This window comes from Syngnathus scovelli, chromosome 3, assembly GCF_024217435.2.
Source record: "Syngnathus scovelli strain Florida chromosome 3, RoL_Ssco_1.2, whole genome shotgun sequence".
Lineage (NCBI taxonomy): Eukaryota > Metazoa > Chordata > Actinopteri > Syngnathiformes > Syngnathidae > Syngnathus > Syngnathus scovelli.
Window position 1 is genome coordinate 88,594 of NC_090849.1, and position 26,545 is coordinate 115,138.

The 26,545-nt window shown below is 45.7% G+C and overlaps 1 protein-coding gene across 7 annotated transcripts in view; it reads right to left on the reverse strand.

The window, feature by feature from the left end:
- LOC125994536 (syntaxin-binding protein 1-like) overlaps window positions 1–26,545 on the reverse strand; it is a 114,454-nt gene that overhangs the window by 80,932 nt on the left and 6,977 nt on the right. For 3 of the 7 annotated variants that reach the window (XM_049763877.2, XM_049763876.2, XM_049763875.2), the window contains exons 1-2: window positions 10,254–10,921; window positions 4,650–4,726 (exon numbers count right to left, since the gene is read on the reverse strand). In XM_049763877.2, the coding sequence (XP_049619834.2) occupies window positions 4,650–4,726; window positions 10,254–10,644 (468 nt within the window). In that variant the 5' untranslated portion in view covers window positions 10,645–10,921. Of the gene's footprint in view, window positions 1–4,649; window positions 4,727–4,818; window positions 6,022–10,253; window positions 10,923–24,924; window positions 25,007–25,090; window positions 25,141–26,545 lie in introns of those variants that run through there. The other 4 variants (XM_049763880.2, XM_049763879.2, XM_049763878.2 and 1 more) reach the window with 3 other exon arrangements.

The following is a 26,545-nucleotide window of genomic DNA, read 5'->3' on the forward strand; positions in this document are numbered from 1 at the left end:
ACATAAGAAGGATTAAAAAACAAAGAACATAGAGCATAAAAAAGGGGAAAAAATACAGAATATAATGCTTACAAAATCAAGAAAAATAGTCATGTCATCGGATTTGAGGCCGCATGTTTTGGACACTCTGGTGAAGAGAGGGGCGGAGCTATCAACTGATCACCACCTGGTGGTGGGTTGGCTCCGATGGTGGGGGAAGATGCCGGTCTGACCTGGCAGACCCAAACGCTCTGTGAGGGTCTGCTGGGAACATCCGGCAGAATCCCCTGTCAGGAAGAGCCTCAACTCCCACCTCCAGCAGAACTTTTCCCACGTCCCGGGGGAGGCGGGGGACATTGAATCCGAGTGGACCATGTTCCGTGCCTCCATTGTTGAGGCAGCCGACCGAAAATGTGGCCGTAAGGTCGTTGGTGCCTGTCGTGGTGGCAATCCCCGAACCCGCTGGTGGACACCGGCGGTAAAGGATGCCGTCAAGCTGAAGGAGTCCTATCGGGCCGTTTTGGCCTGCGGGACTCCGGAGGCAGCCGACAGGATGCCAAGCGGAACACGGCTTCGACGGTTGCTGAGGCAAAAACCTGGGCGTGGGAGGAGTTTGGTGAGGCCATGGAGAATGACTTCTGGACGGGTTCGAGGAAATTCTGGTCCACCATCCGGCGTCGCAGGAAGGGGAAGCAGTGCACCGTCAACACTGTTTACAGTGGAGATGGCGTGCTGCTGACCTCGACTCGGGACATCGTGAGTCGGTGGGGAGAATACTTTGAAGATCTCCTCAATTCCACCTACACACCTTCCATTGTGGAAGCAGGGCCTGGAGACTCTGAGGCGGACTCTCCAATCTCTGGGGTCGAAGTCACTGAGGTAGTTAAAAAACTCCTCGGTGGCAAGGCCCCGGGGGTGGATGAGATCCGCACGGAGTTCTTAAGGGCTGTGGATGTTGTGGGGCTGTCATGGCTGAGTCTACAACATTGCGTGGAGATCGGGGATTGGCAGACTGGGGTGGTGGTTCTCCTCTTTAGGAAGGGGGACCGGAGGGTGTGTTCCAATTACAGGGGAATCACACTCCTCAGCCTCCCTGGTAAGGTCTATTCAGGGGTGCTGGAGAGGAGGGTCCATTGGGAGGTCGAACCTCGGATTCAGGAGGAGCAGTGTGGCTTTCGTCCTGGCCGTGGAACAGTGGACCAGCTCTACACGCTCGGCAGGATCCTCGAGGGTGCATGGAAGTTCTCCCAACCAGTCCACATGCGTTTTGTGGACTTGGAGAAGGCGTTCAACCGTGTCCCTCAGGAGGTTCTGTGGAGGGTGCTTTGGGAGTACGGGGTGCCGAGCCAACTGATAAGGGCGGTTCGGTCCCTGTATCACCGATGTCAGAGTTTGGTCCGCATTTCCGGCAGTAAGTCAGATTCGTTCCCAGTGAGGGTTGGACTCCGCCAAGGCTGCCCTGTTCATAATTTTTATCGATAGAATTTCTAGGCGCAGCTGAGACGTTGAGGGGGTCCAGTTTGGTGATCTCAGTATCGCGTCTCTGCTTTTTGCAGACGACGTGGTGCTGTTGGCTTCTTCAGGCCGTGATCTCCAGCTCTCACTGGAGCGGTTCGCAGCCGAGTGTGAAGCGGTCGGGATGAAGGTCAGCACCTCCAAATCCGAGTCTACGTATGGTCCTTGGTCGGAAAAGGGTGGAATGCCCTCTCCGGATCAGGGATGAGATCCTGCCCCAAGTGGAGGAGTATCTTGGGGTCTTGTTCACGAGTGAGGGCAGGATGGAGCGCGAGATCGACAGGCGGATTGGTGCACCGTTGGCAGTAATGCGGACTCTGTACTGGTCCGTCGTGGTAAAGAGAGAGCTGAGCCGAAAGGCAAAGCTCTCGATTTACCGGTCGATCATACTCCGACCCTCACCTATGGTCACGAGCTATGGTTCGTGACCGAAAAAACGAGATCCAGGATACAAGCGGCCGAAATGAGTTTCCTCCGCAGGGTGTCCGGGCTCTCCCTTAGAAATAAGGTGAAAAGCTCTGTCATCGGGGAGAGACTCTGAGTAGAGCCGCTGCTCCTCCACGTGGAGAAGAGCCAGATGAGGTGGCACGGGCATCTCATCAGGATATCTCCTGGACACTTCCCTGGGGAGGTCTTCCGGGCATGTCCCACCGGTAGGAGACCCCGGGGACAACCCAGGACGTGCTGGAGAGACTATGTCTCTCAGCTGGCCTGGAAATGCCTTGGTATCTCCCGGGATAACCTGGATGAAGTGGCTGGGGAGGGGGAAGTCTGGGAGTCTCTCCTAAAGCTGCTGCCCCCGCGACCCGACCCCGGATAAGCGGAAGAAGATGGATGGAAAGATGGATGAAAAGAACGGTGGAGAGAGACGGAGATAAGAGAATTGAGAGTCACACGAAAGCTAAGACAAGGAAATATGACGAAGCGTACGTAGCGCTCGGCTTCAGTGTGACTACGATGGGAGACGAGGAAATACCGGTGTGTTTACTGTGCCTTACAATGTTGGCAGCGGACAGTATGAAGCCAAATAAATTAAGGCGGCACTTAAAGTCATTGCACCCCAATCACGCTGATAAGATGCTTGAGGTTTTTCAGCGAAAACGGGCTGAATATTGCCATCAATCATCCCACTTTGTGAATGCTACTTTTGTCAATCAGCAAGCACTGTAAGCATCATATAAAGCAGCGTACCAAATTGCTCAGTGCAAAAGAACACACACCATTGCAGAAGAGCTACTACCTGCAGCCGTGGATATGGTCTCCGTCATGCTGCCTCATTTTGATTGAAAAAACAGCACAAATTGTTTTATTCATTTTTGTTCTGTAGGTTAAAATATTTTTTATATTGTGCTACTGAGTTAATGTTGCTGATTACTTTGAATAGAATATTATTTATTGCTGTTATTTAATTTAATATCATGTGTTTATTATTATTTTATTGTATTTTTTTCAGCATAAAATGGCAGTTGGTCAAGAATGTCTATCGTTTCAATAATTATAATTAATTTTTTAATTTCAGGCAAAGTGGTGCACATTGAATCTGTTCTCTTACAGACTAAAAATACAATGTTATTAATAAAGTTATTTATTGTAAGTTGATCTTTCTTTTTTCTTTAATGTTAATAACATGGGGGGGCGTGAAATGTTTTCTTCTCCCTCAGGGGGCATCACAGGAAATGATTGAGATGCACTGCCCCAATGGATGAGAGCGTAACCTCCCTCCACCTTAATGATTATTGTTTGTGCCTATACAGTAATATCCCGCTATATCGTGTACATTTATCGTGGCTTCAGTACATTGCGGATTTCCCCCCAAAAAATAAAAAAATAAAAATAAAAATTTAGGAATTATGGTACGAAAGTTGCCTGCACGCCAGCAGAAGGAAGGGAGTGCCCACACAACTGCACTACGTACACTTGTACCTTGTTTTATTATTTTTAATAATAATAAAAGTTCTAAAAACATATTTACAATGTTGTACCTTGTTATAGAAAAATTGTTATAATAAAAAAGAGTTTTAAAAACATATTTACTTTATCATTTGTATCTAAAAGTTATAATAAAATACTTCTAAAAACATTTACAGAATGTATACTCCAGCTACATCTACATGTTGCGCACACACGCACACACACACACGCATACACACACACGTATTATATTTATACTATTTATACATTATTTTCTGTATGTCATTTATACTATTAATATAGTATTTACATGTTAGTTAATGTTCTAATGATAACATATGCACTTATATGGTTTAATATACATTTATTGATACAAAAAATGTATGTATGTTAAAAATGAGAGGATGACACTACTTCGTGGATTTTCACCTATCGCGGGTGGTCTAGGAGCCAATTATCCGCGATAAATAGGGATTACTGCATACCAAACAAGAGCTCAGAGTACCCACACTTTTGGAAGTCTTTGGAAGGTGTGCTGGATCCCATTCCAACTGGAGACTCCCTTGTTCTGTTTGGGAATTTTAATGCTCACGTGGGCAATCTGGAATTGTGATCTAAATGAGCTGGGATCTCCTATCTCTGGGGCTGAAGTTACCGAGGTGGTTAAAAACCTCCTTGATGGCAAAGCTGGTTCGCACGCCTCTATACATCACATGGACTTTGGGGACAGTGCCTCTGGATTGGTAAGAAGGGGTGATGGGCCCTCTTTTTAAGAAGGCAGACCGGAGGGTGCTGGCAACTACAGAGGTCGTCAGCCTTTCTGGTAAGGTCTATTCAGGGATGCTGGAGCCTGGATGGGTGGGTCCATCGGGAAGTCGAATATCAGATTCAGGGCGAGCACTGTGGGTTTTGTCCAGGGTGTGGAGCAGTGTATATATGTATACAGTTTATATATCTCTTAGGGATAGGACGAGACACAAACCCCACAACATCACGAGATTGAGTTCATGAGACGAAAGGGGATTTTTGAAACATTTCTAAAATTAATTTAAAAATATTTTGATATTGTATTTTGTATCAAATTTTTAAGCACATTTAATAAACTGCGCAAAACAAACATGAGACTCAGTTTCCATTTGTGATTAGTTTTGGGAGAGATATACATACATATATACACATACTATATATACGTATATATCTTTTGAAACTATGGTTTCTTTGTTTTTTCACAGATTTCTTATTACCTCATCTGAAGGTGTTATCAGATAGATGGCTTCCATGCTGGGCAGAGGCTCCCGCTGCTTGGTTATGTCCTCTACAACTGCAAAAAAGAACAATGTTTTAAGTATCAATCTATCATTAAAAATCTGACATGATGAATCTCGAATAGACAGACAGGCTCCACCTCCTCACCATAAGCATCTTCACTGATGCTTTGGCCAACATCTCCCAAAATGATCAGTCCACAGATCAATGTATTCCTTGGAAGCACCACATTCACTATTCTCTCAACAAATGATATCTAATAGCCTACTAATGTTTTGCCGCTCCTATATATTGCTGAGGCTGACACTTACCATGCATGTTTATGGGATGTGGACAAAACCCACGCGGGCTCGGGGAGAACATGCAAACACCACACAGGGAGGGGCGGAAGTGGAAATCGAACCCGCACCTTCCTAACGCTGAGGCGGACGTGATAACCAATGCTCCACAGAGCTGCCCTCCTCAGGCCACTGATTCATTATTTTACGACATTCCTGATGTTTTGTAATATTTTGAGATATTACTCTATCAATGTATGCACAAGTTTGTCGTTTGAGTTGACTTTATTGCGGTGACTCTTAACTGGTCTCCATGGCAGTTTACATTTTTTGCTGTCTCCCCAGACTCTTGTGCTACTGTATATGCATATCACTAGCACCCTCTACTAGTACTTAGCTGTATAGCACTTTATTCACTAGATCAGGGGTCTGCAACCTTTACTATCAAAAGAGCCATAAGACCCATTTTGCCCCCTCTTCTACCCAAAGAAAGTTATCGGGAGCCGCAAAGAATAACAGCGCTTGTAAACTTTTAAAAGTTTTCCTCTTTTATTTATTTTACCTGTCACAACCACTGAATATAACAACATAAATGCAATGTGCATTTGTAGGTGTACTTTGAAATAGATTAAACTTTGAACTGTAGGCCTATTTAAGTATTTCCTATATTTGTGTAAAAGTAAAATAATAGCCACGGCACTTTTATATGAATAAAACATTTGGCTGCAGCTTAGCAGTTTTAAAAGTAAACTACAAAATGCAATTTCTGGAGAAATTGCGTGTGAAGGCGAAGAAACTGAATAAATTCTTAGGGAATGCTGCACAATGATGTTGAAACGAGTTACTTGAGAAATGTAGAAATGAGAAGTGTAAAAAGAAATTTTGGAGTATTTGCCGTGAATTTCAAAATTGAATTGGAATAGATGATGAGAAAAATAAATGGACTTCGTTTTCCCTCGCCCGGACGCGGGTCACCGGGGCCCCCCTCTGGAGCCAGGCCTGGAGGCGGGGTTCGAAGGCGAGCGTCTGGTGGCCCAGCCGGGCACAGCCCGAAAAGGAAAAGTGGGTCCCCCTTCCCATGGGCTCACCACATGTGGGAGGGGCCAAAGGGGTCGGGTGCAGAGTGAGCTGGGCGGCGGCCAAAGGCAGGGATCTTGGCGGTCTGATCCCCGGCTGCAGAAGCTGGCTCTTGGGACATGGAATGTCACCTCTCTGGCTGGAAAGGAGCCCGAGCTGGTGTGCGAGGCAGAAAAATTCCGACTCGATATAGTCGGACTAGCCTCCACACACAGTTTGGGTTCCGGTACAAGCCCTCTCGAGAGGGGCTTGGACTCTCTTCCACTCTGGAGTTGCCCACGGTGAGAGGCGTCGAGCAGGTGTGGGTATACTTATTGACCCCAGGCTGGGCGCCTGCACATTGGGGTTCACCCCGGTGAACGAGAGGGTAGCCTCCCTCCGCCTTCGGGTGGGGGGACGGGTCCTGACTGTTGTTTGTGTCTATGCACCAAACGGCAGCTCAGAGTACCCACCATTCTTGGGGTCCCTGGAGGAAGTGCTGGAGAGCGCTCCTTCTGGGGACTCCATCGTTCTACTGGGTAACTTCAATGCTCACGTGGGCAATGACAGTGAGACCTGGAAGGGCGTGATTGGGAGGAACGGCCCCCCCGATCTGAACCCGAGCGGTGTTCTATTGTTGGACTTCTGTGCTCGACACGGATTTTCAATAATGAACACCATGTTCAAACATAAGGGTGTCCATGTGTGCACTTGGCACCAGGACACCCTAGGCCACAGTTCGATGATCGACTTTGTAGTCGTGTCATCGGATTTGCGGCCGCATGTTTTGGACACTCGGGTGAAGAGAGGGGCGGAGCTGTCAACTGATCACCACCTGGTGGTGGGTTGGCTCCGATGGTGGGGGAAGATGCCGGTCCGACCTGGCAGACCCAAACGCTCTGTGAGGGTCTGCTGGGAACGTCTGGCAGAATCTCCTGTCAGGAAGAGCTTCAACTCCCACCTCCGGCAGAGCTTTTCCCACGTCCCGGGGGAGGCGGGGGACATTGAGTCTGAGTGGACCATGTTCCGCGCCTCCATTGTTGAGGCGGCTGACCGGAGCTGTGGCCTAAGGTCGTTGGTGCCTGTCGTGGCGGCAATCCCCGAACCCGCTGGTGGACACCGGCGGTAAGGGATGCCGTCAAGCTGAAGAAGGAGTCCTATCGGGCCGTTTTGGCCTGCGGGACTCCGGAGGCAGCTGACAGGTACCGGATGGCCAAGCGGAACGCGGCTTCGGCGTTTGCTGATGCAAAAACCCGGGTGTGGGAGGAGTTTGGTGAGGCCATGGAGAATGACTTTCGGACGGCTTCGAGGAAATTCTGGTCCACCATCCGGCGTCTCAGGAGGGGGAAGCAGTGCAACGTCAACACTGTTTACAGTGGGGATGGCGTGCTGCTGACCTCGACTCGGGACGTCGTGAGTCGGTGGGGAGAATACTTCGAAGACCTCCTCAATTCCACCTACACGCCTTCCATTGAGGAAGCAGGGCCTGGAGACTCTGAGGCGGATTCTCCAATCTCTGGGGTCGAAGTCACTGAGGTAGTTAAAAAACTCCTCGGTGGCAAGGCCCCGGGGGTGGATGAGATCCGCCCGGAGTTCTTAAAGGCTCTGGATGTTGTGGGGCTGTCATGGCTGACACGCCTCTACAACGTTGCGTGGACATCGGGGACAGTGCCTCTGGATTGGCAGACTGGAGTGGTGGTTCCCCTCTTTAAGAAGGGGGACCGGAGGGTGTGTTCCAATTACAGGGGAATCACACTCCTCAGCCTCCCTGGTAAGGTCTATTCAGGGGTGCTGGAGAGGAGGGTCCATCGGGAGGTCGAACCTCGGATTCAGGAGGAGCAGTGTGGCTTTCGTCCTGGCCGTGGAACAGTGGACCAGCTCTACACCCTCGGCAGGATCCTCGAGGGTGCATGGGAGTTCGCCCAACCAGTCCACATGTGTTTTGTAGACTTGGAGAAGGCGTTCGACCGTGTCCCTCGGGAGGTTCTGTGGAGGGTGCTTCGGGAGTACGGGGTGCCGAGCCAACTGATAAGGGCGGTTCGGTCCCTGTATCACCGATGCCAGAGTCTGGTCCGCATTTCCGGCAGTAAGTTGGATTCGTTCCCAGTGAGGGTTGGACTCCGCCAAGGCTGCCCTTTGTCACCGATTCTGTTCATAATTTTTATGGACATAATTTCTAGGCGCAGCCGAGGCGTTGAGGGGGTCCGGTTTGGGGACCTCAGCATCGCGTCTCTGCTTTTTGCAGATGACGCGGTGCTGTTGGCTTCTTCAGGCCGTGATCTCCAGCTCTCGCTGGAACGGTTCGCAGCCGAGTGTGAAGCGGTCGGGATGAGGGTCAGCACCTCCAAATCCGAGTCTATGGTCCTTGATCGGAAAAGGGTGGAATGCCCTCTCCGGATCGGGGATGAGATCCTGCCCCAAGTGGAGGAGTTCAAGTATCTTGGAGTCTTGTTCACGAGTGAGGGGAGGATGGAGCGTGAGATCGACAGGCGGATCGGTGCAGCGTCGGCAGTAATGCGGACCCTGTACCGGTCCGTTGTGGTGAAGAGAGAGCTGAGCCAAAAGGCAAAGCTCTCAATTTACCGGTCGATTTACGCTCCTACCCTCACCTATGGTCACGAGCTATGGGTCGTAAAGAACGAGATCTCGGATACAAGCGGCCGAAATGAGTTTTCTCCGCAGGATGTCCGGGCTCTCCCTTAGAGATAGGGTGAGAAGCTCAGTCATCCGGGAGAGACTCGGAGTAGAGTCGCTACTCCTCCACGTTGAGAGGAGCCAGATGAGGTGGCTCGGGCATCTTATCAGGATGCCTCCTGGACGCCTCCCTGGGGAGGTGTTCCGGGCATGTCCCACCGGTAGGAGACCCCGGAGACGACCCAGGACGCGCTGGAGAGACTATGTCTCTCAGCTGGCCTGGGAACGCCTTGGGATCCCCCGGGATGAGCTGGATGAAGTGGCTGGGGAGAGGGAAGTCTGGGAGTTCCTCCTAAAGCTGCTGCCCCCGCGACCCGACCCCGGATAAGCGGAAGAAGATGGATGGATGGATGGATGGATGGATGGATGGATGGATGGATGGATGGATGGATGGATGGATGGATGGATGTTTATTATGAAAAATATTGCAGCCAGTGTCATGTGAGTGTGTGTAATGGTGAGACGCCCAATGTGACACATGTAAAATTCGAACCCACTCAGGGAAATGGCTCGTGTTGAAACTGCCATTAAGAATGAATGGGGAATTATAAGTCACAAATTTGCTAATTACACCAAAACGGTAAATGTTATGAACAAAAAAAATGGTAGCAAGCATGCCATGAATTTTTGGAATGTGTGAAAGTTTGAACGGGATGAATCGGTTGAAGCATGTAGGACTAGTTAGGTGTAAGGGAACGGACAGTACAGCCAAGTGCGTAGCGACAGACTTTATAGTGGAAGGGGATGATGGTAACAGCTAGTGCTGGAGCGGCGATCGGGCTGGAGAGGACAAGCGATTCTGCGGGATTTCCAATAGTCAAGCGAGTCAGTATCTCAGGGACTGATGAGCAAAGAGGGATCAAGGGACAGACTGACACTCAGGTCTGCGCTGGCGGCGCTGATATAGCGCTGTCCATGAGCCCGTGGCAGGTGACGGCGATTCCACTGACAGGGGGGCGTGGTCCTGTCGCCGGTGGCACCAGCACGTGACAGAACCCCACCCACAAGGGACGGCTCCCGACGTCCCCAGGAACCAAAAACAAAAAAAAAAAGGAAGGCAATACCCCGGGTGACCAGGTGGGGGGGTCAGCACACCGCCGAAACGTCCGACACCTCGCCAGACGCAGGATCGACGGACGCGGGAGCAGAAGACCCCGGTACCGGCGGACAAGACCTCCCCGGACCCTCACCCCTGGTCCCCTCGTCCCTCCTCGGGCGCCCGCGCCGAGGACCCGGTTGGTCCGGATGGCAGCGATGGAACTCCGTGATGAGCGAACGGTCGAGTATCCAGCGGCTCGGAACCCAGGAGCGGTGCGCGTCGTCATAACCCTCCCAATCCACGAGGTATTGGAGGCCACGACCGCGCCGCCGCGATCAGAGCAGGGAGCGGACAGCGTAAGCCGGGCCCCCATCAACGAGCTGGGGCGGCGGCGGCGGAGCGGGCGCCGGCGCCAACGCGCTCTCATGGATGGGCCGCACACGGGACACGTGGAACGTGGGGTGAACCTTCATGGACTCTGGAAGGAGAAGACGGACTGCGGCCGGGCCAATCACCTTCTGAATAGGGAACAGTCCAACAAAGCGGGGCGCCAGTTTGCGGGATCCTGCTTGCAGCGGCAAATCCCGCGTCGAGAGCCACACACGCTGCCCCACTCTGTACTCCGGAGCCGGTGTCCGGTGCTTGTTCGCCTGGCGGGCGTAGCCTGAAACAGAGCGGAGAAGAGTGACCCGGCCCCTCGCCCAGGCACGATGACAACGGCGGACACAAGCCTGGGCCGACGGGCACGCCGCACCACGCTCCTGGTGGGCGAACAAGGGTGGCTGGTACCCGAAGACGCAGTGGAAAGGCGAAAGTCCCGTAGCCGAGCTGGGGAGGGAATTGTGAGCGTACTCTACCCAGGGAAGCTGTTGGACCCACCCGCGCTGGTCCCCGGCGGCCATGCATCGGAGAGACCTGCCCAGTTCCTGGTTCAGGCGCTCCGCTTGACCGTTGGACTGAGGGTGAAACCCCGAGGAGAGGCTGGCCGTGGCGCCGAGGAGTCAGCAGAACTCCGTCCAGAAGGTGGAAGCGAATTGAGGTCCTCGGTCTGACACGATGTCTTGTGGGAGACCGTGGTGACGAAACACCTCCCGCACCATGATGGACGCCGTCTGCTTTGCAGATGGGAGCTTAGGCAGAGGGATGAAATGCGTCATCTTGCTAAAACGGTCCACCACCGTGAGGACCACCGTGTTTCCCTCTAAGGGGGGGGGGAGGCCCGTGACAAAGTCGATTGACAGGTGAGACCAGGGACGCTGGGGAACCGGCAAGGGTTGAAGCAGCCCGGCCGGAGGACGAGTAGACGTCTTGTAGCGGTTACGAATTGAGCAGGCTCTGACGTAATCGCTGGTGTCCACTTGCCAGGTGGGCCACCAGAAACGCTGTGCCACCGCGTACCTCGTGCGTGCCGCGCCGGGATGACAGGCCAGGCGTGAGTCGTGCGCCCATTGCAGCACGGACGACCGCAGGCCTTCAGGGACGAACAGGCGGCCCTCCGGGCAGTTGCTGGGGCCGGGTTGATCGCGTGATGCGGCTTCCACTTGGCGTTCGATCTCCCATGTAAGAGCCGCCACCCGAACCGAGCTCGGGAGGATAGTGGGAGGCGGACCCTGTCCCTCCTCCCCCCCAGGAAACAAACGCGACAGGGCGTCCGCCTTCGCGTTATGGGAACCTGGTCTATATTCTCAGATGGAACACTTTCATAACTTCCGGCTTCCGGGTTGTTCTGACAGATTGTCGCTCTTCGGACACAAAGTATGGCAGCGGACCAAGAGGTATGTACGGCTTCGTGCACCAACTGCACCCTTCTCTTAGAGAGGTTGTCTCTGCTAGAGGGACGTGTCCGCCAGTTAGAGCAGAATAGTGCGATAACAGTAGTTGCGGCGGACACAGACGCGGGCTGTAGTCAGCCCGCTAGCCCGGTTAGCATTAGCCCCAAGCGGCTTGCTAATCGCGATGAGCCAGGTAAGACGCATAGCCGTCCAAAGTCATCTCGGTCTACTGGCCCTCGCACTTTGGTCATAGGCGACTCCATTACCCGCAACATTACGCTTAAAAATCCAGCCACGGTAATGTGTATTCCTGGGGGCAGAGCACCCGACATAGAAGCTAATCTTAGGGAGCTGACTCGCAATAGGCTTAGTCAACAGCGTAGTTCCAACAACACTAGCTACTCGGACATAGTAATACACGTCGGCTCCAATGATGTTAGGATGAGACAATCAGAGATCACAAAAAAAAACATAGCGAGGACTTGTGATCTTGCCAGAAAGATGAGTCGTCATCGAGTATTTGTCTCTGGCCCCCTGCCTGGGAGAGGCACTGATGAGAGGTTTAGTAGATTAGTCTCCCTTAATCGATGGATGGCTGGGTTCTGTAAAAAGCAGGGACTGTATTTTATAGATAACTGGTCATCCTTCTGGGGCCGCCCCGACCTGCTGAGGAAGGACGGCCTTCACCCTAACCGTGAAGGCGCCTTCACTCTTTCTAGGAATATAGATTACTGTCTGAGCCACTCATGACAGGTCACTCTAGAGCAGGCCAGGGCACAGGTGATTAGACCACCTGTGAGGATGGGTTTGGAGTCTTTTAAGTTAAAGTTAACTAGCGCTAGGCTAGACTTTCAGCATACACATAGCTCCTCGTGTAGACTAGAGCGCGACAGTTTAAATAGTGCTGCAGTACACATAAACACACTTTCTACTGGGGTAGTAGACAAATCCAATCACTCCGTCCCGACCGGTCTTGCTGATGAAACGGTGCCTGTTTTAGATAACTTCACATGTGTAACAAATATTCATCATCAAATTCCCACGGTCGTTTCATCCCACCGCCCTAATAAACTTTTGAGAGGTGATATTAGGCCTAGAGAACACAATTTTACTCGCATCCCGTTTAAAAATTCTTCGATAGATACGCACCCTGATCAACCGATTACACTTAAATTCGGTTTTATGAATATTAGATCACTTCATACAAAAGCAGTTCTCGTTAATGACCTTATCACGGAACATAATCTAAGCGTTTTTGGTCTTTGCGAGACCTGGTTAAAACCTAATGAACTGCTGCCACTTAACGCCTCCAAATTTTTTGAGCTCGCATGTGGCTCGTCCTCGAAAAAAGGGTGGGGGTGTCACCCTCATCTCAAATTCTGAGCTTAGATTTAGGCCTCGCTCAATTCACGTATTTAAAACATTTGAAGTTCTCATTGTGCGATCCACTGCGTTACTGTCATTTTATCTTGTTGTTATTTACCGCCCACCCGGGGCTTACTCTGGCTTCCTGGATGAATTTTCAGAAGTTGTGGCTGATCTAGTGACAAATGCAGATAATATAGTTATCATGGGTGATTTCAACATCCACATGAATTCACCGTCAGAACCACTGACTTCGGCATTTCAAACTTTAATCGATACGTTTGGTTTTACGCAAGCTGTACAGGCAGCAACGCATAAGAATGGAAATACCTTAGATCTGGAATTATCCCGGGGACTAGCAACCTCAAATATAGCAGTACTGCCATACACTACTGTTCTGTCTGATCATTTCTTAATAAAATTTGAAATTTTAGTTCCTTGTCAAAGACAAGAGAGCAATCAGAATTATAGCAGCCGTAATTTTAGTAAGTTACTGTCGCCGGCAACCGCCATGTTTCCCGCATGCAGTGGCTCTATCGATAATCTTACAAATGAATTCAATGCGACATTATTAAAAGCCATCGACTCTGTGGCACCGCTACGTCCGAAAACTCGCCGTAGATGGCCAACTCCGTGGTTCACAGATGAAACACGTACGTTTAAACAATTATGTAGAAAGCATGAGCGCAGATGGCGTTTAACCAAACTTGAGGTTTTCCATCAGGCATGGAAGGACAGCCTGCTGAAATATAATGATGCGCTTATTTTAGCAAAAACTCGTTATTTTTTGCAAGTCATTAATCTTAATAAAAACAATCCTAAATACCTATTTGATACAGTGGCAAAGCTAACTCTGCGCCAGCCGACCCCCGATAGCTCCTTCCACTCAGCTGACGAGTTTATGAAATTTTTTGCTCAAAAGATTGAGTCCATTAGGGACGAGATCAAGAATACCATGCCAATCGCTCCGCCGGTTACTAGCGCTGGGGATCATGCAATAACCCTCTCAAATTTTAAAAGCGTGTCCCTTGAAATGCTTACAAAATTGGTTAGTACGGCTAAACAAACAACATGTTTACTCGACCCGCTTCGAGCCAAACTACTTAAAGAATTATTTCCAATTTTAGGACCGTCCGTCTTAAATATAATCAATCTGTCTGTTTCCTCTGGGATAGTGCCAATAGCCTTTAAAACCGCTATTATTAAACCACTACTTAAGCGAGCAAATCTTGACCCGGACTGTCTCAGTAATTATAGGCCAGTTTCAAACTTCCCATTCATAGCAAAACTTCTCGAAAAAGTAGTAGCGCAGCAGCTTATTGATTACATGGTCGCTAATAATCGATATGAATCTTTTCAGTCTGGTTTTAGAGCTAATCATTCTACGGAGACAGCACTTGCTAAAGTGACTAATGATCTCCTCATAGCTATGGATTCAAATACGTCGTCTGTATTGTTACTACTTGATCTTAGTGCTGCCTTTGACACTGTAGACTTCGATATTTTATTAGGGCGTCTTAAAAGTTGTGTTGGTATCTCAGGGTCAGCACTAAGCTGGTTCAATTCCTATCTATCAGGCAGGAGGCACCGAGTGGTCCATGGTAATACGTCCTCTGAGCTTTATAATGTTACGTGTGGTGTCCCACAGGGATCGGTACTCGGACCGATTTTATTTAATATTTATATGATTCCGCTTGGGGACATAATATGTAAATATAATATTAGCTTTCAATGCTACGCGGATGACACCCAATTATATATGCCGTTATCGATGACAGATCCACAGGACTGTTGTAATTTCGAGGTGTGTTTAATAATAATAATAATTACAATAATAAAGTAGAATAACAATGTGTGAAGGCCTTCGCCTTCACACAATAATAAAGTAGAATAACAATGTGTGAAGGCCTTCGCCTTCACACAACTAAAATTGCAATTTCTGGAGAAATTGCGTGTGAAGGCGAAGACCTTCGCACTATTGTTATTCTACTTTTTTCAAAATGAAAAAAACAAAAAATGAAAAAGGGAAATTAATGATGATAAATGATGATGAATAAAGTAAATGGGTAAAATGATGTGTTAAAATGATAAGCAGGAAAAATAAAAAGGGAAATAAATGATGATAAATGATGATAAATAAAATAAATGGGAAAAATAAGTGGGAAAATAAAAGGAAATAAATAATGATAAATGATGATAAATAAAATAAATGGGAAAAATGATAAGTGGGAAAAATAAAAAGGGAAATAAATGATGATAAATGATGAATAAAATAAATGGGAAAAATGATAAGTGGGAAAAATAAAAAGGGAAATAATGAGAAATAAAATGAATGGGAAAAATGATAAATGGGAAAAATAAAAAGGGAAATGAATGATGATGAAGATAAATGGGAAAAATTATAAAGAAAAATAAAAAGGGAAATAAATAATGATAAAGATAAATAGGAAAAGAGTCTTCACCTTCACACTAATAATAATAAAGGACAGCATTAACAATAGTGTGAAGGTCTTCACCTTCACACTAATAATAATAATAATAAAGTACAGCAATAACAATCGTGTGAAGGTCTTCACCTTCACACTAATAATAAAGGACAGGAATAACAATAGTGTGAAGGTCTTCACCTTCACACTAATAATAATAATAAACTACAGCAATAACAATCGTGTGAAGGTCTTCACCTTCACACTAATAATAAAGGACAGCAATAAGATTAGTGTGAAGGTCTTCACCTTCACACTAATAATAAAGGACAGGAATAACAATAGTGTGAAGGTCTTCACCTTCACACTAATAATAAAGGACAGGAATAACAATAGTGTGAAGGTCTTCATCTTCACACTAATAAAGGACAGCAATAACAATAGTGTGAAGGTCTTCACCTTCACACTAATAATAAAAGACAGCAATAACAAGGTCTTCACCGTCACTCTAATAATAATAATGATAATAAAGGACAGCAATAACAATAGTGTGAAGGTCTTCACCTTCACACTAATAATAATAATAATAAAGGACAGGAATAACAATAGTGTGAAGGTCTTCACCTTCACACTAATAATAAAGGACAGCGATAACAATAGTGTGAAGGTCTTCACCTAAACACTACTACTACTACTACTACTACTACTACTACTAATAATAATAATAATAATAATAATAATAATAATAATAATAATAATAATAATAATAAAGGAGGGCGGCTCGGTGGCGCACTGGGTAGCACGTCCGCCTCACAGCTAGGAGGGTGCGGGTTCGATTCCACCTCCGGCCCTCCCTGTGTGGAGTTTGCATGTTCTCCCCGGGCCCGTGTGGGTTTTCTCCGGGCACTCCGGTTTCCTCCCACATTCCAAAAACATGCTTGGTAGGCCGATTGAAGACTCCAAATTGTCCCTACGTGTGAGTGTGAGTGCGATTGGTTGTCTGTCTCTGTGTGCCCTGCGATTGGCTGGCAACCAGTTCAGGGTGTCCCCCGCCTACTGCCCGATGACGGCTGGGATAGGCTCCAGCACGCCCGCGACCCCCGTGGGGACTAAGCGGTTCAGAAAATGGATGGATGGATAATAAAGGACAGGAATAACAATAGTGTGAAGGTCCTCACCTTCACACTAATAATAGTAATAAAAGACAGGAATAACAATAGTGTGAAGGTCTCCACCTTCACTCTAATAATAATAATAACAAAGGACAGCAATAACAATAGTGTGAGGGTCTTCACCTTCACACTAATAAAGTGAATGGAGTAGAATAACATAGTATGCATGAAGGCCATCGCCTTCACACAATAATAATAATAATAGTATTATTATTAGAGAATGGAGTAGAATAACATATGTGTGAAGGCCATCGCCTTCACACAATAAAGTGAATGGTGTAGAATAACATATGTGTGAAGGCCATCGCCTTCACACAATAATAATAATAATATAGAATGGTGTAGAATAACATATGTGTGAAGGCCATCGCCTTCACACAATAATAATAATATTAATAAAGAATGGTGTAGAATAAAATATTTGTGAAGGGCATGGCCTTCACACAATAATAATACCGTAATTTTTGGACTATAAGTCGCGTTTTTTTGGTGGGGGGGGCGACTTATACTCAGGAGCGACTTATGTGAATTTTTTCACAAATTTTCAAAATTCAAAAATCCGCGATGTAGTGAAACCGCGATAAACGAACCGCGATGTAGCAAGGGATTACTGTCATTTGAACTGAAAGTGACGTCAGCAGCGCGGCGGTTGTTTACATAAAGGACAAAGGATTCAATCACGGGATGACGACGATGATTTAATGATTTGCAGTGACACAAGGTTTGAAAAACGTATTTATGTTATAGTTGTTTGATATATTTTATTTTGTGTAGCAACTTGTATATCTTTTTATCGTTACAGTTCAGTAGTTCTTGGCTCGTTGAACTCTTGTTTTGTTAAATAAAGAGCCGTTTACCAAGCCCACGTCTTTCCTGGTACTTTGTTAATGCTACAATATAGTTATATACTAGATCTTTGCGGCGCGCACAGCGTTGTTGACATAAAGGACGAGGAATTTGATCGATGGATTTAATGATTTGGAGTGACACAGATGGTTTGATAATATTGTTGTAATATGATAGTTATTTGAAATATACTTCATATATTGTTATATGAGTCTGTGGAATAATTAGAAATGCAACTTACAACGAGTCCGATGTCAGCGGTGCGGCGCATATGCTGCGCATACGCGGCATTGTTTACATAAAGGACGATCGATGGATTTAATGAATTGGAGTTCTTCTTCTTATCGTGGCTACAAGGCAGTTAGTTACAAGGCTTGGCTAGATGTGGTTCAGCCACAGCTGAACACATTTCTGTCCCTTCTCAATAAACTCTGCTAAGTCCGGTGCTCTGCAGGGTGGCTAAGATTGTTCATTTTGCAGAAGAGAACCCTTCAATGTTCACACATAGAATTGCCGATGCTGGTCGTGAGGAGGTTCCTCGTTTCCAAGATCGACCTTTGTGTCTATCTCCAGGCATGATGTTGTTTTCTGTTCTGTAGCTTTGTGGCTTGTCACTTGCAGCTTTCGGTGTAGCTTGTAGCGTAGCTTGCAGCGTAACTTGTAGCGTAGCTTTGTAGCGTAGCTCATAGCTGTGTTGTAGCTTGTAACTTTGCTTAGCTTCATGAATTGGAGTGACACCGATGGTTTGATAAACGTGTTATTTATGTAATAGTTATTTGAATAACTTTGAATGTTACGTCAGGCCCATTCTCAGCTCCTCGTTTGTGTATATGTCACGTTAGCATACCGTATCCTTTAGCCTGTTGTTGCTGGTTCATGTCTGTTCTTGGTGTTGGATTTTGACAAATGAATTTGCCCCAAAAGTGCGACTTATACTCCGGTGCGACATATATGTTTTTTTTCACTTTATTGTGCATTTTATGGCTGGTGCGACTTATACTCCAGAGCGACTTATAGTCTGAAAAATAGAGAATGGTGTAGAATAACATATGCGTAACATAGGCCATCGCCTTCACAAAATAAAGTACAATAATAATAATAATAAAGTAGAATAACAATGTGTGAAGGCCTTCGCCGTCACACAATAATAATAATAAAGTGGAATAACAATGTGTGAACGCCGTCGCCTTCACACAATAATAATAATAATAATAATAATAAAGTAGAATAACAATGTGTGAAGGCCTTCGCCTTCACACAACTAGAATTGCAATTTCTGGAGAAATTGCGTGTGAAGGCGAAGCCAAATGTTAAAAATGATAAGCGGGAAGAATAAAAAGGAAAATAAATTATGATAAAATTAATGGGAAAATGATGAGAGTTACAAATGATAAGCGTTAAAAATGATAAGCGGGAAGAATAAAAAGGAAAATAAATTATGATAAAATAAATGGGAAAATGACGAGAGTTACAAATGATAAGTCTTCACCTTCACTCTAATAATAATAATAAAGGACAGGAATAACAATAGTGTGAAGGTCTTCACCTTCACACTAATAAAGGACAGGAATAACAATAGTGTGAAGGTCTTCAACTTCACACTAATAAAGGGCAGGAATAACAATAGTGTGAAGGTCTTCACCTTCACACTAATAAAGGACAGGAATAACAATAGTGTGAAGGTCTTCACCTTCACACTAATAATAATAATAAAGTGAATGGTGTAGAATAACATGTGTGAAGGTTATCGCCTTCACACAATAATAAAGGACAGGAATAATAATAGTTTGAGTTGAGTTTGATTTGAGTTTATTCACGCAATATCCAAGACATACAACATGATACAACAAACAGTATTACACAGTCGGATGCGTGAAAGGTCACCCCAAGCAAGCTATTTAAAGCTTTTAATAGGGGGCCTGGTTTCCCATAAGTATCAGATATTGGCCAGATATCCTTATATTATGGACAAACATACAGATATATAATAGACAATAACAATAAACACACAATAAGGTACAACACACAATAAACATATGACAAGTAACAGATAGTCTCAGTATTCTGATTACACTGGATTTGATGTAAAGTACATTAGCAATTAATAAATTAACAACAGGACACAGGTGTTCATGCGATTAATGATCAGCACATTAAACATACATTGATAGGAGTTGATTTTTTAGATTTGCCTTGAAGGTGGATATGGATTGCAACATTTTTAGTGTTTCGTCAAGCTCATTCCAAATCTGTGGCCCTCTGCACACAATGCTAAAGCTTGTAGATTTTAGTTTACGTTTTTTTCCCAATGATTAGATGGCTATTCCTGGTGGTGTGGGTGTGGCTGGGAGTACAGGTTGGGATGAGTTGACAGTTGGTTTCGTTTATGGATAGTCTGATACATGACACAAGCATTCTGGAAATAGTTGTGTTCAACAAGCCTCCGAAGATTGTGTCGGTGGAAGATTGTTTTAGTGGGGGCGTTAAACTCAGACCATGTTATGGCACGTATGACCTTTTTCTGAAGTATCTCAAGCTTTTTAAAATGGGTTGGAAATGTGTTACACCATATAATATTGCAATATTTTAAAAGAGGTTCAAATAAGGATTTGTACAGAATAAGAAGTGCAGTAAGTGGGAGATAATGTCTCAATATGAAGAACAAAGCAGCATATTTAGACAGTTTGATTGTGAGATCATCAATATGTCTTTTAAAGTTCAAGAACTCGTCAATATGGATACCCAAGAATTTAGTAGAGCTGACTCTTTCAATGTTTTGTCCGTTGATTTTTATGCCAATTTGGTCAATGTCCTTTTTTTATGGGAGCGGAATATGATGTGGCTTGTTTTATTGACATTTAGGGAGAGTTTGTTGCATTTAAACCATGTTTTTATTTTTGCTAACTCATTCTTTACAATTTGTTCAAGTGTATTTGGATTTTTGTGGGAAAGAAACAAGTTTGTATCATCAGCAAATAACACTTTATGTAGCATGGATGAAGTATTAACAATGTCATTTATGTACAAGATGAAGAGGGGCGGCCCTAAGATGGACCCTTGGGGAACTCCATAATTGATGGGTTTGTGTGAAGATTTATGGTTGTTAATAGAAAATAATTATAATCATTATATCCTTCAAACTCTTCGTCCTCCGTGTCACTTACAAACAAAGTCGCTAATGATGCCGGTAGTACGTGGGGCGCTTCGTCATATTCGTCATCCCGTGATCGAATCCTTTGACCTTTATGTAAACAATCGCTGCGCCGCTGGCATCACTTGCAGTTCAAATTACAGTAATCCCTTGCTACATCGCGGTTCATTTATCGCTGTTTCACTTTTGTTTTTGTTTTTTTTAATTTTGAAAATTTGTGAAAAAATTCAGTCGCTCCTCACTATAAGTCGCCCCCCACCCAAACTATGAAAAAAAAAAAACGACTTATAGTCTGAAAAATACGGTATGTGTGAAGGCCATCGCCTTCACACAATAATAAAGTGAATGGTGTAGAATAACATATGTGTAAAGGCCATCGCCTTCACACAATAATAATGGATGGCATAGAATAGCATAGTATGTGTGAAGGTGATGGCCTTCACACAATAATAACAATAATGATAATAAAGTGAATGGTGTAGAACAGGGGTGGGCAAACTTTTTGACTGGCGGGCCGAATTTGGTCCTAAATTTTGATCGGGGAGCCGAACCAGGAGCAGATGGACGTAGTAGTAGTGTTTGTGTGAAGTAATAGAAATGACATGTAAAGGTCATGGCATAAAAGGTTTGTGCTTTTAGTAGGTAGTAAAGCATGGATATTCCGAAAAAACGTTTTGAAAACAAATGCATTTATTAACAGTATTAAAAAAACATTTCACCAAAAAACTACTATCAGTGATTCTCATTAAATACGACACTGTTATTATGAATAATAGTTTCCATCACTTCAGCGCCTGCAGGTCAGATTTATGAAATATGTTTATCTAATGAGGCGAAATCACATCAAACGGCAAACATTCTGACCAAATACATCATCTTGAAGAATCAGTGAAAGAATACTTCTAAATAAAGTAACAAAGAAATCAATAGAATTGTTGGTCTCCCTTTTTTGCTAGTGCATCATGGTCTGGAGTAAAATTTGTTGTGATAATTCTTAGGATAGAGCCAAGGTGTCGGTCCGTTAACCTAGAGCTGTGACGGGCTTTGTTGACGTTCATGTGGCGGAACGTTTGCTCCAACACGTAGGTCGAGCCAAATTGTCCTCTCTTTTTTTTTCTCAGTGTCCACCTTTCTTTTCCTCGGGCCACTCATTTTAGTGGAAGGATTCCAGGGGAAGGTTTGTGGGTGGCATTAACGTAAAACTGTATCTCGGCTCGGTGGCGCACTGGGTAGCACGTCCGCCTCACAGTTAGGAGGGTGCGGGTTCGATTCCACCTCCGGCCCTCCCTGTGTGGAGTTTGCATGTTCTCCCCGGGCCCGCGTGGGTTTTCTCCGGGCTCTCCGGTTTCCTCCCACATTCCAAAAACATGCTTGGTAGGCCGATTGAAGACTCCAAATTGTCCCTAGGTGTGAGTGTGAGTGCGATTGGTTGTCTGTCTCTGTGTGCCCTGCGATTGGCTGGCAACCAGTTCAGGGTGTCCCCCGCCTACTGCCCGATGACGGCTGGGATAGGCTCCAGCACGCCCGCGACCCCCGTGGGGACTAAGCGGTTCAGAAAATGGATGGATGGATGTATCTGAAAGCTCAGCGCGCGAATAACGAGAATGCTGACGTCACAGCCCACACTAGAAATTCGGCACTGATGGAAGTGTACTACTTAGTACGTACACGCACTTGTGAGTGTGCACCGAGCTTTCTGACACGGCGTCCGGTAGTAAATGCGCGGGCAGGCGCTTCCCCATCTATTGGGGAAACATACTAACTGCGGGGAAAATGACCCAAAAAAAAGTTCAATAATACAATTTATTCAAATTTGGCGGGCCGGATTAAATGGCCCGGTGGGCGGGATGTGGCCCGCGGGCCGTAGTTTGCCCATGGCTGGTGTAGAATAACATGTGTAAAGGCTATCGCCTTCACACAATAATAGTGAATGTTGTAGAACAACATATGTGTGAAGGCTATCGCCTTCACACAATAATAATAATAGTGAATGGTGTAGAATAACATATGTGTGAAGGCCATCACCTTCACACAATAAAGGACAGGAATAACAAAAGTGTGAAGGTCTTCACCTTCACACTAATAATAAAGGACAGGAATAACAAGTCAGGCAGCAATGCAACAATACACAATAAAGTAGAATAACAATGTGTGAAGGTCTTCGCCTTCACACAATAAAGTAGACTAACAATGTTTGAAGGCCTCCACCTTCACACAATAAAGTAGAATAACATTGTGTGAAGGTCTTCACCTTCACACAAATATTTATAAAGTAGAATAACTGTCCTGGTCCAAGCTGCATTTGGTCGCCCTGCTCCATTCCGATCTCTGACAATAACAATGTGTGAAGGCCTTCGCCTTCACACAATAAAGGACAGGAATAACAATAGTGTGAAGGTCTTCACCTTCACACTAATAAAGGACAGGAATAACAATAGTGTGGTCTTCACCTTCACACTAATAATAATAATAATAAAGGGCAGGAACAACAATAGTGTGAAGCTCTTCACCTTCACACTAATAATAATAATAATAATAATAATAAAGGGCAGGAATAACAATAGTGTGAAGCTCTTCACCTTCACACTAATAATAATAATAATAAAGGACAGGAATAACAATCGTGTGAAGGTCTTCATCTTCACACTAATAAGGGACAGGAATAACAATAGTGTGAAGGTCTTCACCTTCACACTAATAAAGGACAGGAATAACAATAGTGTGAAGGTCTTCACTTTCACACTAATAATAAAGCACAATAACATGTGTGTGAAGCCCATCGCCTTCAAACAATAAAGCACAATAACATATTTGTGGATTGTTTTTTAATCCGTTCCAAGACTTTTTTAAGAATTTTTTCATTTGCGCATTTTTTGTCCGATCGCGCAACTGCAGCGCACCACCGAACGTGCAACCGTAGCGCGTCGCCGACCGCGCAACTGCACCGTGCTGGTTGGATTATTGTGACAGAGCCGTCGCTGAAATTTAGAAAATATTTTTAAACTTGTGACGTACTTCTCAAAATTCAAATGGACCTAAGTGCTCAGGGAGCTTAATTTTGTCCGATCGCGCAACTGCAGCGCACCGCCGAACCCGCAAACGTAGCGCGTCGCCGACCGCGCAACTGAACCCCGCTGATCGCATTATTGTGACAGAGCTGAAATTTAAAAAATACTTTTAAAGTCCTGATGTACTTTCCAAAATTGAAATGTTATAACATGGTCTGCAGTCTGTTCCTCTGTGCCACACTCGCATGCCGCAGTAGGCACCAAACCCCATTTGTGTAGGGTTGAGCGGAAGAGACCAACACCAGTTCCAAGGCGGTTGAGCTGGGCTGGGGAAACAAATTGCTGGTGGTGATGTGCTGGCCTCTGCAATGAATCCGCGGAGTCAGGAAGAGCTTTCTTTCCAGTCTGTGTTCTATTTGTTGTCTGCTCAAGTTGTTGCATTGCTGCCTGACTGGTCAGCTTCATTCAGCAGCGCCAGTGCAGCAGGGACAAATGGGTGTCTCGACTTTAGTTGCCAGTGTTCTCTAGGTGTTGGAGAGAGTAGACGAACACGCAGAAAGTAACCAGGCTCCTGCGCTTGGTGAGCCAGAGACAGTGTGGCTCTCTTAATAGTTGGATGTCCGCAAGTATGTACAGTTCATCCGTTAGTGTGTGGCGAAGGCAACCTGTCACTAAGTGCAGAGCGGCATTTATTGGCCTGTCTATTAAACGGGTGTGAGCACTACGACACCAAGCAGGCGTGCAGTAGGGGCTCATTTCGTTTACCTCCTCGTGGTGAGCCCTGGAAACTGGATATTGTCTGACATGTTCAGGCTGAAAACGATACTTTGGAGAGGCTTTCGGGGTGGTAAAAGGATAGAACCTCGGCCCGAGAGCAATAAGGTGCTAAAATAAAAGATGCTGCTTGTGGACCATCGCTTCCTACAACTTTACAACTGAACATTGAGGGCTTCCACACAAACAAGATGTGTGATAAGCCAACTGGCCATAGGACACAAAGTTCTCATCATCCTGCTCCAGAATTAACAATAATAATCATAATAATATGAATGAAATGAATGAAGAAATACCATTTATTTATGTTTGTTTTTTTGTTTTTGTTTTCAGGGCCAAAGGGAGCCGTTACAATCAGAATGAAGAGCCGCAGGTTGCAACTCCTGCACTAGATAATTAACATGACTCAAAACCCAAAGGTGGGGGAAAAAAGGAGCAGATAACATGTCTTGAGGTGCTGTGAAATTCCATTTTCAAGCCAAATTATTGAGCAAATGTGCCCCAATACCCTGAAGCTGCAGACTTGGTCAGACAGCTGCAGAGCTCACGTAGCAGAGTAAGCGTGAAGAGCAACAAAAATAATACTATGACCTCATCAATCCACAAGTAAACTATAAAATAAATGTATTGTCTGTCACATGAATTTCTAGTGGTAAAACCAATGGTACTCACTGGTGATTCCCTCTGACATGATGTCTGTCATCTTGCAGCACGAGGAAATCGTCCTCATACTTAGCTTGTCCACCACAAGCACCTACAAACAAGAGACAGAACTCTTCATAATGGGGAATTTATGGTCTTAAATACTCTGGGAATCTGAAAAAAAACATGCACTTACTTTCCATTTTCCTTTTTCTCTTGCCTTCTTGATGACACCGTTCATTATCTCTGTAACATGAGAGGTACACAACTATTTATTTATTTATTTATTTATTTATTTATTTATTTATTTATTTATTTATTAACTTCCGGGTAAAAGGGATCTTTGACGTCTATCACCGTCAATGGAATTGAATGTGAGAAATAATGTGAGACATTGTGACTTAAATTAGGATTTTTTTTGCACATTGGCACCAAAGTCAAAGTCAAGTCAAGTCAAAGTCAAAGTCTCCTTTATTGTCAATTCCTCCGCATGTCAAGACACACAAAGAGATCGAAATTACGTTTCTCACTATCCCAGGGTGACAAGACAGAGTTCACAGCGCACATACAAGTAAACAACACAGGAAAAATAAAACAAGAAGATGAACAATAAGAGTGATAGCACGCTAGCCGCTCCCGATGCACAGCAGAAAGATGACAGTCAACCAGGCCACTGTGAACACGAGCACACAGCAGGCACGCACTGTCCGGTTCGTGGATCCTATCAGGCGAACACAACCCATCTTTTCGTCCCGCGAACGAACGTACGCCAGGAGAATGGAAGGCACGGCTGGGCGACCTGGGTTGGCCGCAAGCCTGGCCCGACGTCTCCGCGCTGGCCCCTCTTCCGCTGCCTCGCAGACCCGCTGCAGACCCGCTGCCGACACATCCCAACAATGCTCCAGGACGGAGCAGTCCAAGCTCAGGACGCAGTCCAACCGGGGGAGGAAGAGCAGGCCAGTCCGGCGTCGCTCCATGACGAAGCAGTCCGAGCGCCCTTAATCTCTCCGCACCAAAGTCCAGAACGCCATAAAACCCACTTCCGCCGATGTTGAGCAGAACATGCCCGCCGCACTAGTAGCACGACGTATCACACGAGACGGACATACACAAAACTGCCGGACAAACACTCAGTAAACACTCACAAAACACCGAACGGGACAGAGAGTGGCCGCTGCGTGTGCACGCCGCCATTCAATATTAATATAAATGCAAGTAGATGAATTCATTCCATTCGTTTATCTTCTAAACAGCTTATCCTCTCGTGGGTTGCGGGCATGTTGGAGCCTATATCGGCAATAATAATTTATAATTTGGAGTGGTCAATTGGCCTACCATGGAACATGGGAGGGAACCGGAGTACCCGTAGAAAACAGACACAGGCATGGGAAGAACATGCAAACTCCATACAGAAAGGCTGGAGACGGAATTGAACCCTAAACATCTGAACTGTGTGGCGGACGTGCAAACCAGTTCAGCACCGTGCCGCTTGCAACTCGATAAATGGAATGACAAAATATTTCTTAAAATTAAAAACTATGGTTTCAATATATGGAATGTACTGTAAATTTCAGACTATAAGCCGCGACTTTTTTCTCAAATTTTGAACCCTGCGGCTTATCGTCCGGTGCGGTTTATATAAGATTTTTTC